At 45.3% G+C, this 15,715-nt stretch overlaps 1 protein-coding gene across 1 annotated transcript in view; it reads left to right on the forward strand.

Annotated features, from left to right (window-relative positions):
• Positions 1–1,650: 1,650 nt before the first annotated feature.
• Positions 1,651–15,715, forward strand: part of LOC308287495 (plexin-A2-like) — a gene marked incomplete at both ends in the record, with an annotated part of 107,377 nt that continues 93,312 nt past the window's right edge. The window contains 2 exons of the mRNA XM_080728680.1: positions 1,651–2,877; positions 5,834–6,016. Coding sequence (XP_080584806.1) covers positions 1,651–2,877; positions 5,834–6,016 — 1,410 coding nt within the window. The remainder of the gene's footprint in view (positions 2,878–5,833; positions 6,017–15,715) is intronic.

Below are 15,715 nucleotides of genomic sequence, written 5' to 3' on the forward strand. Positions count from 1 at the left end.
CGTGGATCCAACCATTTAGCAGAACATGAGGGAGGGGGAAAAGGAAAACAGAGAGAGGCCCCGAAAATATGGAGGCATAATTAATACATTTGGATCATATTTAATTAGCCGCCTAAACAGAGGGTAGGCACAGGCACCGTTTGTCATCGCTTTGTTCGAGTAATAGGCCTTTCTCACGCAGACGTGCATATAATGAGCACCCCTGTAGACGGGGGGAACATCCAAACAACGCTCAGGCAACTAAAGATGTGGAGACAGTGCTCTTGTAAACACTTTGTTATTTCTCAGATGTCTAAATATGGAAAAAACAAGCGCATTTACTTATTCAACGCTTTTAGCCGAATCATCTAATGCAGTGGTTCTCAAACTTGAGGTTGGGACCCCAAGTGGGGTCCCCAAATTATTGTGTGGGGTCCCCAGATGATTAACTTAACGTGCGACATTCATTCACAATACTCAACAGTAGACAAACCAACATAAAGTTTAAGTGTATAGAGGGTATCTACACATTTCTAAAGTGACAATTTAAGGACTTTTTAATACCTCTAAAATGACAAATTAAACATTGGCCAAATTGTCAAATATTAGGAGAGACAGCCGCTGATACGAACGACCTACGGCCTGGTCGCGACCTAGGCCACGACCTGGAGGTCGTAGGTCCCGGTTCTGGAGGTCGTAGTTCGCGGTACATACTTGTTAGGTCGCGGCCGGTCTAGTTTCGCGACCCCCGGCCGTGGTTGCGCCACCTCGGTCGTCCCCGGGCCGTCTTTTTGCAGAATATTCTAGAGCAGCAGCGCTATTCAACCTTTTGAAGCTTGTGATTGGCTGAACCGGAGGTAGGAAGCGCTCCATTGTAGTCACTTGGACCGCGCGAGGTGCACCAAAACCTATCCTTAACCCTAACCCTAACTCTAACTCTAACCCTAACCTTAACCCTAACCCCAACTCTAACCCTAACCCTAACCCTAACCCTAACCCTAACCCTAACCTGCCGACACTGAGTAGCTAACCTGCCGACGCTGTTGAAAACGAGCGCTCCTTCCCTTAGCAAGCGTAGAGTTTCTAAACTCGCGTCCCTTCCCTTAGCAAGCGTAGAGTTTCGATCGCGGCGCTCCTTCCCTTAGCAAGCGTAGAGTTTCTAAACTCGCGTCCCTTCCCTTAGCAAGCGTAGAGTTTCGATCGCGGACTTCCCAGGTCGCTGAATTACGACCGAGATCGCGCAAAACCTCCAGAACCGGGACCTACGACCTCCAAGTCGTGGCCTAAGTCGCGACCAGGCCGTAGGTCGTTTGTATCAGCGGCTCTTGCTGAATATTAGAGGCAGAAATTGTGAAAATATTTTCACAATAGAACCAACCGTGTTATACAAAATGTAATGCCTCAACTCTTAGTGCTCGTCAGGGTGGGTTAAAATATGATTGATCTTATGCTACACACGAAAACGGTTTCATCACTGTCATTTAGAGAACAGGTTGGTCTGACTTTGAAAGCCTTTCTCTTTTCTTTCCTCTCTTTCAGAATGATGTGAAGGTCACCAGAGAGGGGATAAAACTACACTGCTGCCCCGCCTCACGCTATCTTGTTTATCACTGATCCACAATCCCAGGCCGTTCGTTGCCTGACCTCAGTGCTTCCTTGTACCCCATGGGGATGGGATCGTGCTTGGATAAAGGATGGACTTACTGTGGCCTCACCAAAGGTCGCGTCCCTCCAAAGGCCACGCTGTGGCCGCTGGCGTTGTGCTTATTGACTCTAATCTCCGTCGGTCAAAACGTGGCCGGTGCCCATCCCGTCCTCAGTGTCTTCCAGCCCGAGAGGAGGGAGTGGTCCCTGAACCACCTGGCCGTCCATCAGTCCACAGGGGCGGTGTACATCGGGGCTGTCAACCGCATCTATAAGCTCTCGGCCAACCTCACCCTCCTTGTGTCCCACGACACGGGGCCCGAGTACGACAACAAGGCCTGCTACCCTCCCCTGATAGTCCAGCCCTGCTCGGAGCCGCTGGCCTCCACCGACAACGTCAACAAGCTCCTGCTCGTCGACTACTCCCACAACAGGCTGCTGGCTTGTGGCAGCCTCTACCAGGGAGTGTGCAAGCTGATGAGACTGGACGACCTGTTCATACTGGTGGAGCCCACGCACAAGAAAGAGCACTACCTGTCCAGTGACAGCCAGCCGGGGACCATGTTCGGGGTGGTCGTGCCCTCGCACGGCCAGGACGCCACGCTTTTCATCGGCACGGCCGTCGGGGGCAAGCAGGACTACTTCCCCACGATATCCAGCCGCAAACTGCCCCGCGACCCGGAGTCCTCGTCCATGCTGGACTATGAGCTCCACACGGACTTCGTCTCCTCCCTCATCAAAATCCCCTCGGACACGCTGGCCCTGGTCCCGCTCTTCGACATCTACTACGTGTACGGCTTCGCCAGCGGCAACTTTGTCTACTTCATGACCGTTCAGCCGGAGACGCCCGAGAACGGCATGCCCGCCGGCGGCTCCCCCGGCGACCTGTTCTACACCTCTCGCATCATCCGCCTCTGCAAGGGCGACAAGAAGTTCCACTCCTACGTGTCGCTGCCAGTGGGCTGCGTTCACAGGGGGGAGGAGTACCGTCTGCTCCAGGCGGCCCATTTATCCAAGGCTGGCGGGGTGCTGGCCAGGTCCCTCAACATCAGTGCCCAGGAGGACGTGCTCTTTGCCGTGTTCTCCAAGGGACAGAAGCAGTTCAACGATCCGCCAGACAACTCCGCCCTGTGCATCTTCACCATCCAAGACATCAACGCCCGCATCAAGGAGCGCCTGCAGTCCTGCTACCAGGGAGAGGGAAACCTGGAGCTGCACTGGCTGCTGGGGAAGGATGTGCAGTGCACCAAGGCGGTATGGTTCACTTATACCTACAGTAGTTATATTATGGTGCCGCACGACAAAAATAGCAGATCTACATTATGCGCTCATAAGGTGTCGCATTGTGAACTTGCAGATTGGCTATTTTCAAAGTATAAATCATGCTGTAGGTGTATCGATGAAAACAAAGACAATACACGTGGACAGATGCAGACAGACATCAAGTGGAGAATGATGGTCCAGCATAACAGAGCAGTAAGTAGAGTGATAGAGACTGACACACATGAAACCCACACAGCAAAATCCTGAGTGTTTATTTGACTGAACAAAACAGACTGGATTCTGCCATGCATAATGAAAAATTGTGAAACCCGCCACAGGTTGGGATGGGAATTCACACTTGACTCTTTGATTGACCTGCATCCACATTCCCACTTCACACAAAGCTGATAGGCAGGGCCTCGCTTAAGAGACCATTCAGGTTTTTTTGTAGGATCCCGCGAGAGAAGCCAAGCTGGAGGAGATTAATTCTACAATGCTAATCAGAGTGGGTTTCTGTGCGGCTTTGATTTCAGTCAGGGAAAAGCTTCGCCATGAGGTCCCTCCCTCCCTCCCTCCCTCCCTCCCCCATCCCTCCATTATTCTGTCCGTCAGACCCACTCCCCCTTCTTCTTTTTTTCCTCTACCACCTTCCCTGTTGCATTTCTTTCTCTCTGTTTTCCTCTCTTTCTTTCTTTACCCACGCCTTTTCGTTACCATCTTTATCTCTCTTTCTCTCTCCCCCTTTGTTTCTTCCTCTCACTCTGTTTCTCTCTCCCCTTCCGTTGTTCTCGCCTTCCCCCTTTCTGTCTCCCTTTCTCTTTTCTCTCTCTCCATCACTTTCTCCTTTTCTTTTTTTCTGCCTCTCCCTCTCTCTCTCTACAATATCTCCCCCCCCGTCCCCCCCATTTTCTTGTGGCTGTCAGCAGTATTTGATCCCTCTGAGACTCACTCTTAATGTTGAGAGCGGGGCACTCTCGCTGTGCCCCTGCGACAGACATCATTCTGCATAATGACGGGACTTTCATGAAAACAAGACAAATGATATTCACCGTTTACATTGTGGGAGTTCCAAACATCCTCATATAATGTAGATTGAAGCATTTGATGAAGTGAATGAAACCAAATGTTATTAATAATAGTAATAGTAGCAATTAGAGGACCAGGTAAGAAGGGTAATGCTGTGTTCATGCTGGCAGATACAAAGCTACAGGCTACTATTCATTTTCAATGGAAGCCAATTAAGAACATTTACCTACGGGTATTTGTTTCCACTGTTTAAACCCTCTAGACTTAGTAAAACAGACCTTAGTTGGCCCTGCACCTGGACCGCTTTCTCCCCTCTACAGTGCACAAAATCTCTTCACCAAACATTAGCCCAAAATAGCCCAAAATTTACAAGCTCACTTGAGCCATTAGCGGTAGGCTATTTTTGGCTAATGTTCCCCCCAGAATATTGATGCTGGGACTCAAGTTGTGGTTAAAAGATATCGGGCATGCTACAGTATATGCTAATGTGTTGATATGGCCGGATAGGACTCCCTGGTGGCCGTACAGTTTTTCTCACGCTGAAGCATTATGTAAATGCAAGACACAGTTCTCTATATATATTTGTGAGAAAGAACCGAATTTGAGAGAAACACAGATGAATTACTATAAAAAAGAAGAAGATATTTGTACTCTGAGTGACAAGCAATTAGGAGAGGCTTGAGGTGGATAATTGTAGATGTAGTGTACAGGGCTGCTTTGATGCGCATAATCAAAACCTGACATCTTTTGGGCTGTGAGTGTTTGTATGATGTCAGATCAAGCCATCTAAAAAATCACAGGAACTGGCATGAAAACGCACGACACGCTCTTGTTTGCCACGAGCAATTAGACTACTCCGCACAAACACGCGCCCGGACGAGCCCTGTTGATAAACAGAATGGCTGCGAAATCCTTTGAAGATGCGCCGTCTCTAGTCTAACCCACAAAGATATGGCGTGCAACGCGCGTAAGGCTGTAGAGTAGTCAGTTTGTGTTCTCTCTCTCTCTCTCCCGCTCCTCTCTGTGTCCACAGTGATCTCATTCATTTTATCTTCCCTGCCGACCCCCTTTCCCCCTCCTCCTCTCTCCTCCCATCTATCTACTCCCCTCACTCCTTGTATCCTTCGTCCTACATCTTACTTCCTTTTACCCCACCTACCCTCCTCTTCTTACCCTTTGCTGCCCACTCTCGTCTTCCATCCATCCATCCATCCATCCATCCTTCCATCCTCCTTTCCCATTATCCTGTCTTGGTATCCTCTAACTCAGGGGTCTTCAACAGGGGGTCCGGGACCCCTCCAAATCATTGAGTGATAGAAACCTTTTTTTCTCCTTTTTTATATTAACCACTTGAATCCTAGCGTCCATATTCTGTGACCTTTAGCCAAAAATAGCAGATGTAAAAGCTCACAACGCCTCGAAGCGCGAGGCGTTGTAGATCGTCTATTTTTGGCAAAGAGCTCTGGTGTAGAGGGGGAAAAGAGCAGACTAAGTACAGAGTGAAAGGTCAAGTTTATTAAGTATTGTCGGTTCAAGTGGTTAAATATCTGAACACAAATTGACATGAATCCAAAATACACTGACGACTGTGCTTGAAACGATTAAACTATATGGAATCTATGATAAGGTTGTGGGGGTCCCTGCTTCATCTCACTCTCAACTAAGGGGTCCTTGGCCTGAAAACGTTGAAGACCCCTGCTCTAACTCCCTCCCATTGACATACTGTACTGTACATGTATTGATCATTTATTTTATTTTATTTTTTTCCTCCTTTCTATACTTCCTTCCTTCCTTCCTTCCCTTTTGCTTTCTCATTTCCTTTCAATCGTTTCTTTTCCCTTTCTCCCTTCACATCGATAATCCAACCTGGCTCAGTCTCGCTCACTCTCACCCACCTCCTTTGCACCTCTCTATCTTGCAGCCTGTCCCCATCGATGACCACTTCTGTGGCTTGGATATAAACCAACCCCTGGGGGGCTCCCAGCTGGTGTCGGGCCAGACAGTGTACACGGAGACAAGGGACAGACTGACCTCCGTCACCTCGTATGTCTACAACGGACACAGCGTGGTCTTCCTGGGCACACGCAGCGGCCAGCTGAAGAAGGTGAGGGCAACACACAGCATTTGTGGCACCTTGTATGGGTCTAAGTGAAATCATAGAGGCCGCTCAATGTGTGATTCAAATGCGGAGTCGATTGCATGCCGTGTTCACATATTTTTCTTAAATAGGTCTTTGCAAGACAATCATCTCCAATCAGAATGGTGTGTGACTCCAGAAATAACGAGTACTGATTTGTGTGACCTTTGGACAAAATTTGTGGGAGTAGTAGCAAAAACTTGTTTTCTTCTTTTTTTTAAGATTAGAGAGTTGCATCATGATCGAAGGAATTCGGGGGAATTAGTTTATCATTTTTATAAAGATGAGTCAATCCACAGAGCCTAGTCCTTCCAAGCACCAGATTTCCTCTCCCAGTCTTGGCAGAGTAGTTCCGGAGTAGAGGAGTGAATGGCCCTGTCTTTCCCTAATGGGACTGATCGTGGGTTGCCTCTGGGACGTAAGTCGGGACTTGTTCAACCCCGGCTGGGTCAACCGAGTGAGGGTATGATGTTGCGAGACCCTAAACCCTGATGAACTTGGGCTACATCACTGAGGATACGTCCCAGGTGCATCCATGCAATGTTTTTTTTTCATTACTAGCAATAGTCACTCTTATTAATTTTCCTAATTCTTAATTTAATGCATTGTATTTTCAGTCACTTCACACTGATGAGATAACCAAATGCACACTTCATAATTGTGGTAGTAAATATGTCAGCCTAGTTAAAAATACCAAATAGATGCGTTGTGGTTTTGCACAATCAGTCATCTTTCAAATACCTTACTTGGATGAGAATCTGTGTGTTATTTATTTATCAATTATTCTAATCACAGTTCCATATCCTTGCATGTCCATAGGGGACTGATATTGCATTCCAGACATACAATGACCTCCTTTTACGAGGTTCATAAAGCTGAATTAGACGCATGTCTATCGTGTTCTGTTTCAATGTTTGTCCTGTGATATCATCATGCGTGTTCTATAGGGCCCTTTGATGTAGCTGGATTGACTGGGCACCACCGCGGGCCTGATTACTGCACAGTCTAACAGTATGAATGTATGACAGGACTGTTGTGACACTAGCCTGGGGGAAACTGTTTTATGAGCAGCAATCTTCTGACACGCACGCGCGCAAACGCAGGCACGCACACACACACACACACACACACACACACACACACACACACACACACACACACACACGCACACACATGCACTCACACCGCAGAGAGAGAGAGAGAGAGAGAGAGACAGAGAGAGCCACTACATTTTCACTAGAGAAAGTGAGAGAGACAGGAAGACAGATGGACAAAGAAAGTGTGTGTGGTGGGGGGAGGGGTGGGGGGGTGGTTTGGGGAGAGAAAGGGACAAAGAGATAAGGAGATATAGGAAGAGAATGGAGAAACAAGTCCTAAAGCCCAAGTCCACGATGAGAGAGACAAGAAAACACAGAGAGAGAGAGAGAGAGAGAGAATGAGAGAGAGAGAGGCAGGGGCAAACTGAATCACATGCTTTGTGTCAGTATGTGTGAGTTTAAATGAGTGCTGTATAAAATCCTCCATCATTCCTGGTTCGTAAGTGGTCGTCCAAAGCAAAGGGCAGATTGTCATTACATCAATAGAATGTGCAGCCATGATTCAGACCACGGGGTGCCCCCCTGAGGGGCCCGCCGGGTCACGTCAGCAACGCTTTTCCATCTTCCCAAATGGACAGGCTGAGTGGAAATGGGGCATGACAATAAATGGCATCAGCAGATCACCGGGGCAGGGAGGTGACCGCGTAGGTCAAGCCTGCGACGGGATGGTTACAGCTGAGGGCGGAAAGGTCAGAGGGATAACCGGCGGTGTCGCCGAGCAAGGCGGATGGGCTTCGTACGGACGGCAGCATATGGACACGTCCTTCGTAGGGATGGGACGATACACTATATTATCGTTTATCGTGATGAAAAACACTCACGATAATCGTATTGTGAAGATTTCATTTATCGTGATATCGTCCTCCGTCGTGCACTGGGATCAATTCAGCTTTTATTTGCCGAGCTGTATATCCGGTACCACTTAAACCCTCTATAATTGATAAAAGGTACTTATTATATACAAGCTCGCGACGCGTTGTGAGCAAATGTTCCGCCCAGGATAATGGATTTTGATTATCGCGATAATATCGTAAATCGCGATTTATTTTGTCACAATAATCGTGATATAACATTTTCATATCGTCCCATCCCTAGTCCTTCGTCGTCTTCCAATTAGGTCACTGCCGTTCCCCAATAGGACGGGACACTTCCATAGTCATCTGTCACAGTTTGGTTGTCAGAGGTGGTTGATTCTAATTGAGTAATGTGACCCCGGGGGGTTCCCTCCGGACTCCCGTACCTCATATATCCCATTTCAGGTTCAGCGTTGTAAGAAAATGTCCACAGTGAATGCGTGACCATGTTTTAATAAGATTAAACCGTTCTAAGGCATCAGGGAGTCAGCGGGAGTCAACTTGAATAGACCCTCAGGTTTTAAAGCAATTTTACGTTTGAAAAATCGGTTATTTTCAGCAAGAGACTATTGTACAATTATGTTTTTTCCCGCTTGGTCCGCTCCTATCTCTTTCTTTACCTTCTTCCTCCCTTTCTCCTTTTTCTCTGTCCTCCTTTTTGTTTTCCACTTCTGTTATCTCTCCCATATCTCTCTGTCTCTCTTCTCTTTTCCCCCCCTCTTCCTCTGTGTCTCCTTTCTCTCTTACTTTCTCTTACACTTACGCACACACACACACACACACACACACACACACACACACACACACACACACACCACACACACACACACACACACACACACACACACACACACACACACACACACACACACACACACACACACACACGCACAGAAGAAAACACAATGAGCAATGAGCAGAGTATTTGTGGTCGGCAAAATGAAGACCATATGAGTGCCATCTACTGTTCTACTGTCCGGCTCCCACTGTACTGCCATGGGAACCCACCAGAACAATGGGAGTGGATGGGGGGAACAGGGAACGGGGGGCTGGGGGGTGGAGGAGGGCAGTGTAGACTGGGGGACAACGGAGCACAACAGGAAACCGGCCGATGGAGGAGAAGGTAGCGGTTGCACACAAAGAGACGTCGTGTTGTGGAAACGATGAAGGTCTGGCAGTGCGCCACAGCGCTACACAGTGAAGTCCTCGGTGTTAATTTAACTCTGAGAGTGTACAACTGTAACCAAATGGACCCACTCCATTTGTACACTGAGTCTCTCAGCGTTAGTAAATTAACCTTGAAGATTTTACTGTGTGCATTCAGCTACCCACTGTTGCTACGTAGCTATTGACGAGACGAGGCAGTGGTTTTTGCGAGTGATGTTTTTTTAGTAGTTATCCTCAGCACGCACACACACACACACACACACACACACACACACACACACACACACACACACACACACACACACACACACACACACACACTCGTTCAGCCTAGCTTTGTAATCACGTTATCATGTTTAGTTAATGGCAGTCGCTACCCTACAGCATGTCCAGCGGTCATGGTCGATACGGCTCATTTTGTGACTGTATTTAATGTGATGGCTGAATGATTAGTCACGTCATGCTGACCGGCAGCGCTCTGAGCCCCTCCTGAAACGCTGTTTCCTTTTCATTAGGCAGATCAGTCTCTACGCCAGCCGTCTGTTGTATGTGATCTTAGATGGGATCGCCCCGGAAACTCTGTCTAATCACTGCTCCCCCTGACCTTTCGTAGCCATTAGCTGCTCGTTACATCGCTGTGATAGAAAATTAAGCTTATTCCGCGCTTGTTTTGATAGCGGATAAGCGCATCAGCCGTACGCTTGCTTTTAAACCCACCCTTGGCCCTCCTCCTCGCCTCATTAGCATTCACACAGCCGTGATGGATATGTGGGCTAATCAATGTCCACTGTCCTAGGCTGTCAGCCACCATCTGACCATGTGTGTATGGTCACTCAGCCCTGAAGGTGGCCAGTTGTCGGGCCCTTATGCCACCACATTTCCCCTGTCATAATAATATTGACTCTGATGCACCTTGGTCGAGCCATCCGTTTAGCATTCATTGACTGTGCCACAGTGTGTTTGGCCTGTCCGCCCGCTCGTTGCTGGTACACACACAGAGCAACATTTGTTTTGGATTATGTTTTCTCTGGGAAATTGTTTGTGGGAAAGGATGTTATAGCTTTCCCTTTTTTACTTCCCAGTGTAATGAAAGTTTTTTTGTGTGGATTCTTTCTTCTCTGCCAAATTGTCAGTTCCCTATTCTTGGTGGTTTTACCCAAAAAAAGAAAGAAAAAAAAGAAGAAGAAGAAGCGGGAAAGAATTTGTAGGTTATATTAGATTATGTGAGTTTGTGCGCGCGTGTATGTGCATGCTGGAAAGCTCCTTGAGTTCCAGCAAAAGGAGTTTTGTTGAACTGTTGTTAGAGCAGTGGTTCCCAAACTCTTTCTCTTTTGAAATATATTGTCGTTGTCGGGTGGAAACCTTGTATGTCCAAGACCGTTCTTTTGTGTTTATCATTTTAAAAATGATAAACACACTATTGAAAATAGCAGATCTACAAGCACATTGTGTGCTTGTAGATCGGCTGTTTTCACTACTTTTGTGTGACAGCCTTGTATGATGAAGCAGGGCTTTACTTGGTGAAAAAACGTGCAAACTTGAAACTTGGAGATACGAGGTTTCTGCCCGACAGTGACGATATATGTATTTTTTAAATGTAGGAAAAGGTTTTCTTCTCAAGTCGTGACCCATACGAATTGTTCCGTGAGTCACAAACGGGTCCCGTCCCACTTTGGAACCAGTGAGTTAGAGTGTACCAGCCTCCCTGGGGCTGGGACTGGGTCAAGGGGAAGCTGGACAGACGTGTCCCCAGGGACAGGCAGACCCCTAGCTGTCCGGGCTGAGTGGCAGATTGGAAATTATTGTGTGAAGAGAGTAGCTAGCGCCTTGTCTCCTGGGGCGGCATCCATATGTTTATGTTAGTTGAACATGATTTTAGAGGCCACAGGCAGCCTGGCCCGACATATGGACACACTTTCTGAGGGACGTGAAGGCCATTCAAACCCACCCCCATAAACGCAGATATCAGCAGTGGTGGAAAAAGTACTCCAATGTTTTACTTAAGTAAAAGTATCAATAATGCAATATAGAAATACTCTGTAAGTAGAAGTAAGGTATTCAAAATGTACTTGAGTAAAAGTATAAAAATTGCTATCAAATTGTACTTAAAGTACCAAAAGTAAAAGTACTCATTTTGCATTCCAAATGTGTAATCTTTTGAAAATAGCAGATCTACAAGCTCACAATGCATCGCATATGTTTTGTAATAATTATCAATTTACAAAGTAACTAGTAACTAAAGTTTTCAAATAATTGTAGTGGAGTAAAAGAACAATATCTTTCTCTGAGATGTAGTGGAGTAGAAGTAAAAGTACCCTGAAAATTGGAAATTGGAAATACTCAAGTAAAGTACAAATACCTCAAAATTGTACTTAAGTACAGTACTTAGTAAAAGTAATTAGTAATAACTTTACACCACTGGATATCAGCCGCTGTCCGAGGCATCCTACCAAAACGGAAGGGCATTTTAGGTATGGTAGGTTCAAGAGATATTTGTATGCTTTCTCTCTCTGAAATATGAACGCGAAAATCTGCTCCATAAAGTAAATGCTCAAGGGAAGAGGGACATTTGGGCAAATTAATTGCTCACGTTACGTCTGGCATCCTTACAGCTGAGCTCATTCTGCTCGAGCAGAGGGGGGCATCTTAGAAGTTGAGCTTTTTGTTTTGCTTGGCTCTCGCAGGATGGGAGCGCAGGGAGAAAGTCCAGGATGCAAACAGGGCTATGAGAGTGGTAGGTTGTTTTCATTAAGAATTCACAGGGTCACATTACATATCACTAGCTGTTTGTGTAGCCATTCTGAGCTGCGTTGTTCTATTGCCAGGTTCTGGGCATGTAATTGTTGACATCAGGAAGGATATTGCTTTCTATTGGTCTAAATACCGTTCAGGGGTTAAATAGATTATCTCATAAAAATGTGAGGTCTGCTAGGAAGACAGATTGAGAAAGGGGACCTAAAGTCATACTGTATGAACATGTGGTAATTGCGCCAAATCCGTTTTATTTAATAGCACGGACCACACAGGAGGACGGGTGGAATGTCAGATTTAGTTCTTCTGTGGTTCTGTGGCAAGTATAATGCTAACCTAGAAACCCTCCTACTCTGTAACCATGTTTAGATAATGTTTTAAGCAATGCAACCCCTTCTACATCCTGACCAGGTGAGGTGACTGCATCGCCAATCCTCCACACCATCCAAATAGATAGATAGATAGATAGATAGATAGATAGATAGATAGATAGATAGATAGATACCGGTACGTACCGGTACGTAGATACGTAGATAGATACTGTAGATACGTAGATAGATAGATCGATAGATAGATAGATCGATAGATAGATAGATAGATAGATAGATAGATAGATAGATAGATAGATAGATAGATAGATAGATAGATAGATAGATAGATAGATAGATAGATAGATAGATAGATTGATAGATAGAATAGATAACACAATGTAGTATATTTATTGTATATCTGCATGAAAGGCATCAAGTTTAATCATGCACAAATTATCAGAAAATATTCAAGAGATTGCAACAAAACGTTCTCACACAAAGTTGAAAGTCTTAACTACTATACGACGAGAGAATGACTGAGGGCAAGGACATACTGTATGCTCAGGTTCAGCGGCAGATAGGCCCATTAAGACATTCTGTCATATTTTCAGCCACAAAATGGTGTAAAATTGTGTCAATTACAGTTACAAGTAACCATGCATGTGACCTCATAACATAGCGGTCACAAGAATTACACCGGTAATTGCAATAAATGTCCACCATGTATAGTAAAGAACGAAGACACATGCTCATTGCACAGGCTCAGAAACTGATAACATGGACAAATACAGACTCTATTAGTGGACGTTCAACTGTAGTACTTGTGGCTCAGCCTTAGAGAAGGAGAGAGAGAGATGTACTGTATTGTACTGTATATCAGGGGTCTTCAACGTTTTCAGGCCAAGGACCCCTTTTCTCTGAGAGAGATGAAGCAGGGACCCCCACATACATATAATATGAAGTTTTGTTGCAGATTAAAAATGTACATGGATTATTACAGTTTAGACATGACAGCACTATCATCTGTGTACGGTAGGTTGGATTAATATGTATTTTCATATTTGACTACTTGAACTGTCAATACCTACTATAGTCTGCTCTTCTTTTCCCTCTACACCAAACTTCTGTTCCAAAGAAATAGCAGATCTACAAGCTCACAACGCCTCGCGCTTGTAGATCTGCTATTTTTTGGCTAATGTTCCACTAAGAATGCTAGGGTTCAAGTGATCAAACATGATCACACAAAGATTTGGCAGACCCAGTGTAGTAACTCTGAGGACCCCCTAGGGGTCCCGGACCCCCTGTTGAAGACTGCTGTTGGTCCTTAGACCTTCACCATGTCGTTTTGTAATCAAGAGAGCTGTGCAAGTTCAAGACAGTGTGTGGGATCTTCATCTTTCTCATTATGTTTTTATCTTGTGAAAAATCCCACAAAATTATAATTACATTGTAATGTAATTTTTAATGATGTAATTATAATCACCACATTGTTCCTCTCGTGCACCCCCTAGAAACGCCCTGGGGGGAGCACACTACACGCTTTTCGTTATTGTCGGGTGGAAAACCGCATTTAAAAATGTAGAATGGCCCCGTGCGAGGCGTTGTTTGCTTGTAGATCTGCTGTTTTCACTAGTTTTATGCAACGGTCTTGTATGATGAAGCAGGGCTTTACTTTACGAAAAAACATTGAAACCTGGAGATACAAGGTTTCTGCCCGACAGTGACGATTTGGAATCCTCTGTACTGTCCCTCATTACCCTAACATGGCATATAGAAAATGTAAGATTAGATAAGATATTTTCCTGCAAGTGAAATGTGTCTTGGTCTAATCTGTACTGTATCAGGCATTTTGTTCCTGATAAACCATAAACCAGAGGTCAAAAATATGTATTGGTAAAAAACACTGAGAAACCTCACATACACATCATTTTAACCTACAAACCTAAAGTTAACCAGGCCACCCAAGAAACTGTATCATATGCTTGTGTGTCAGTTGTCTCATTTTGAAACCAATTAAACTTGCCTCACTTTCAGGGAAGATGGAGGAGCTGTTATTCTCCCAACGGGCCGATGGCTGGTCAGTCCCCTTTTAGATTGTGTGATTCTCAACCGTTTTAATAAGACCGGGAACGCATCCGTGTCGCGTTCGATTTGATCCACTTTAACCAGTATTTTATGTTTTAACTATTAAAGAATAGCAGATCTACAAGAGCTTGTACATCTGCTATTTTTGGAAAATCGTGAAAATGATTGCAAATCTTTGAGTATATGTTTTTATTTTTTTATACTTTGGGATGGGGGTCCGGGGTCAAATACATATAATTCTAGGGGTCCTTGATATTAAAAGGTTTGACCACCACTGATATAGAAAAATACATTTTTCAGAATACTGGAGGTATTTTCCAGCTCTTAATGGGACCTCAAGGACCCCCAGTTTGATAATGGATTAGCTCACAGACCCCAATTTGCTATGTTATTTCTCTCTCTCTGAGAGTGCACAAATCTATGGAACCAAATGCGGGACCGTAAGGGTCCATTTGCTTCCTAACTATCACTGATTTCGCTGGAGACTCCTTGGAACCTGCTCAATGACCTCTGGGGATCCGGGGACCCCACGGTTTAGATTAAACCACGTTTAAATCCAGTGAAATCAGCCACCATACCATAGACCGGGTCGGAGGGGGTCGGTACCTTTCTCTGAGCTCATCAACGGACCCTCTGCCCCTCGGTCACCCTCATCATACCCAGCTAAATGCAGTCAGCTCCATACTTTTCTCAGCTGGTAATTTTCTTTTCATATCAGCGTGGTGGTGGTTGGTTGTGGGGGTGGAGGGGTTAGCTAGGGGTCCCATATTTGGCTTCAAGCTCTGGTTACAGTTTACAGTTTACAGTTTAGGCATTTAGCAGACGCTTTTAATCCAAAGCGACTTACAATAAGCAGATAACATCACAATAATAAACAAGATAATATGTCAGTACATCATCAACAATATAACAAATGCAAATGGATATCTATCTAGAAAAAACACAATATAATCAAAGTTCTGAAAAAACCTAAAAAACAAAAACAAATGCTAACTAGCTTCATGTATTCATTGATTCTTTTTCTGTAGTGCTAAGGGTTTCTATCTATTCTATTTAAGAAGCAAGGGGTGTGGGAAATGCAATCCACCTTATTCACATGGCAGCCATTTTTGCTCTTATATCATACTCAGGAAACCCACTCCACTCGGGGGAGCTGTGTGGGACTGTGGTGAAGACAGTCGGAGCATGAAAGATGGGAGGAGGTGGAGGAGGATGAGAAGAAAAGAGGGAAGCAGAGGAAGAAGGGGGAGAGAGAGAAATATACATATATATATATTTAGAGAGAGAGAGAGAGAGAGAGAGAGAGAGAGAGAGAACAAGACAGTGTGAGAGGCTTAACATGGGAGAAATGTGTCTTTCAAATAAGTACTTGAAGCAGTGGTTCTCAAACTGTTTCATGTC

Source organism: Nannobrachium achirus (genome assembly GCF_963921795.1).
Source record: "Nannobrachium achirus genome assembly, chromosome: 6".
NCBI classification, from domain to species: domain Eukaryota; kingdom Metazoa; phylum Chordata; class Actinopteri; order Myctophiformes; family Myctophidae; genus Nannobrachium; species Nannobrachium achirus.